The 989-nt window shown below is 29.0% G+C and overlaps 1 protein-coding gene across 1 annotated transcript in view; it reads right to left on the reverse strand.

The window, feature by feature from the left end:
- blnk (B cell linker) overlaps window positions 1-283 on the reverse strand; it is a gene marked incomplete at its 5' end in the record, with an annotated part of 21,986 nt that extends 21,703 nt beyond the window's left edge. Inside the window, 1 exon segment of the mRNA XM_014021172.1 lies at window positions 237-283. Within this exon segment, the coding sequence (XP_013876626.1) occupies window positions 237-283 (47 nt within the window).
- Window positions 284-989: the final 706 nt, after the last annotated feature.

Genomic DNA, 989 nt, shown 5'->3' on the forward strand with positions numbered 1-989 from the left:
ATTTATAACATGTTATTACATGTTATTTATAACATGTTTTTATAACATGTTATTTATAACATGTTATTTATAACATGTTATTACATGTTATTTATAACATGTTTTTATAACATGTTATTTATAACATGTTATTGATGACACGCTGTGACTCCATCAACTCTCATCGTGTTTTATTTTCTGTCAAACTGAGTCAGACTGCAGAACTCAAGCATCAAGTCATTCAAAGCTTCACTTACGGCTGGTGGATCAGACTAAACTTGCTGACGTCGTTTTCAGTCAGGTTCTGGAAAAAAAAAAGAAATAAAAAAAGATGACTTTGAGCAGAAAACTCCTCAGAACAGCAGCAGGTGGCAGCGTCTCACCGAGGAAACATTCAATGTTTTAAATATATTTCTGCTCCTAATGAATCTGTTCACACACAAAATAAAGACTGARATAAAACAACCAGACCTTTTTTAATCACGAAATGAAGAGATTAGATTAAACTGTTGATTTTTTTGTTTTCACCAGCTTTGATCTATTTAAACAGTGAACTGTAAAAATCCTTCCTGTGTTGTTTAAAAAAAATTAAATATGTAATTTTAATGTTTTATAATCTGATATTCTGATAGGTGTGAAAATCACTCAACATTTTGTATAAATGTGTTTAAAAAAGTTACATTTTGTGGTGAATTTTAGAGAAAGATGGAGCTGAAAGTTGGATTAATGGAGTCATCAAATAAATTCTAGACCATAAAATGCACAACTCAGATAGTTTTACACRCATTTTACACGTTATACACACATTTTACATGTTTTACACACATATTACAGATGTTTTATTTGCGCTTTTTTAACTGTACAGTATATGAAAAAAATCCAGCTTGATCAGGAATAATGTGTTTTACTTTCACACTTTTTGAATAATTTGACTTTATTTACAAAAAATCCCCTTAAAAACCCATTAGAATCTTTTCAATTAATCTTTAAAACGTTTCAACAAATCAKTT

The sequence above is a fragment of the Austrofundulus limnaeus genome, unplaced genomic scaffold (assembly GCF_001266775.1).
Source record: "Austrofundulus limnaeus strain Quisiro unplaced genomic scaffold, Austrofundulus_limnaeus-1.0 Scaffold280, whole genome shotgun sequence".
Taxonomy (NCBI): Eukaryota; Metazoa; Chordata; class Actinopteri; order Cyprinodontiformes; family Rivulidae; genus Austrofundulus; species Austrofundulus limnaeus.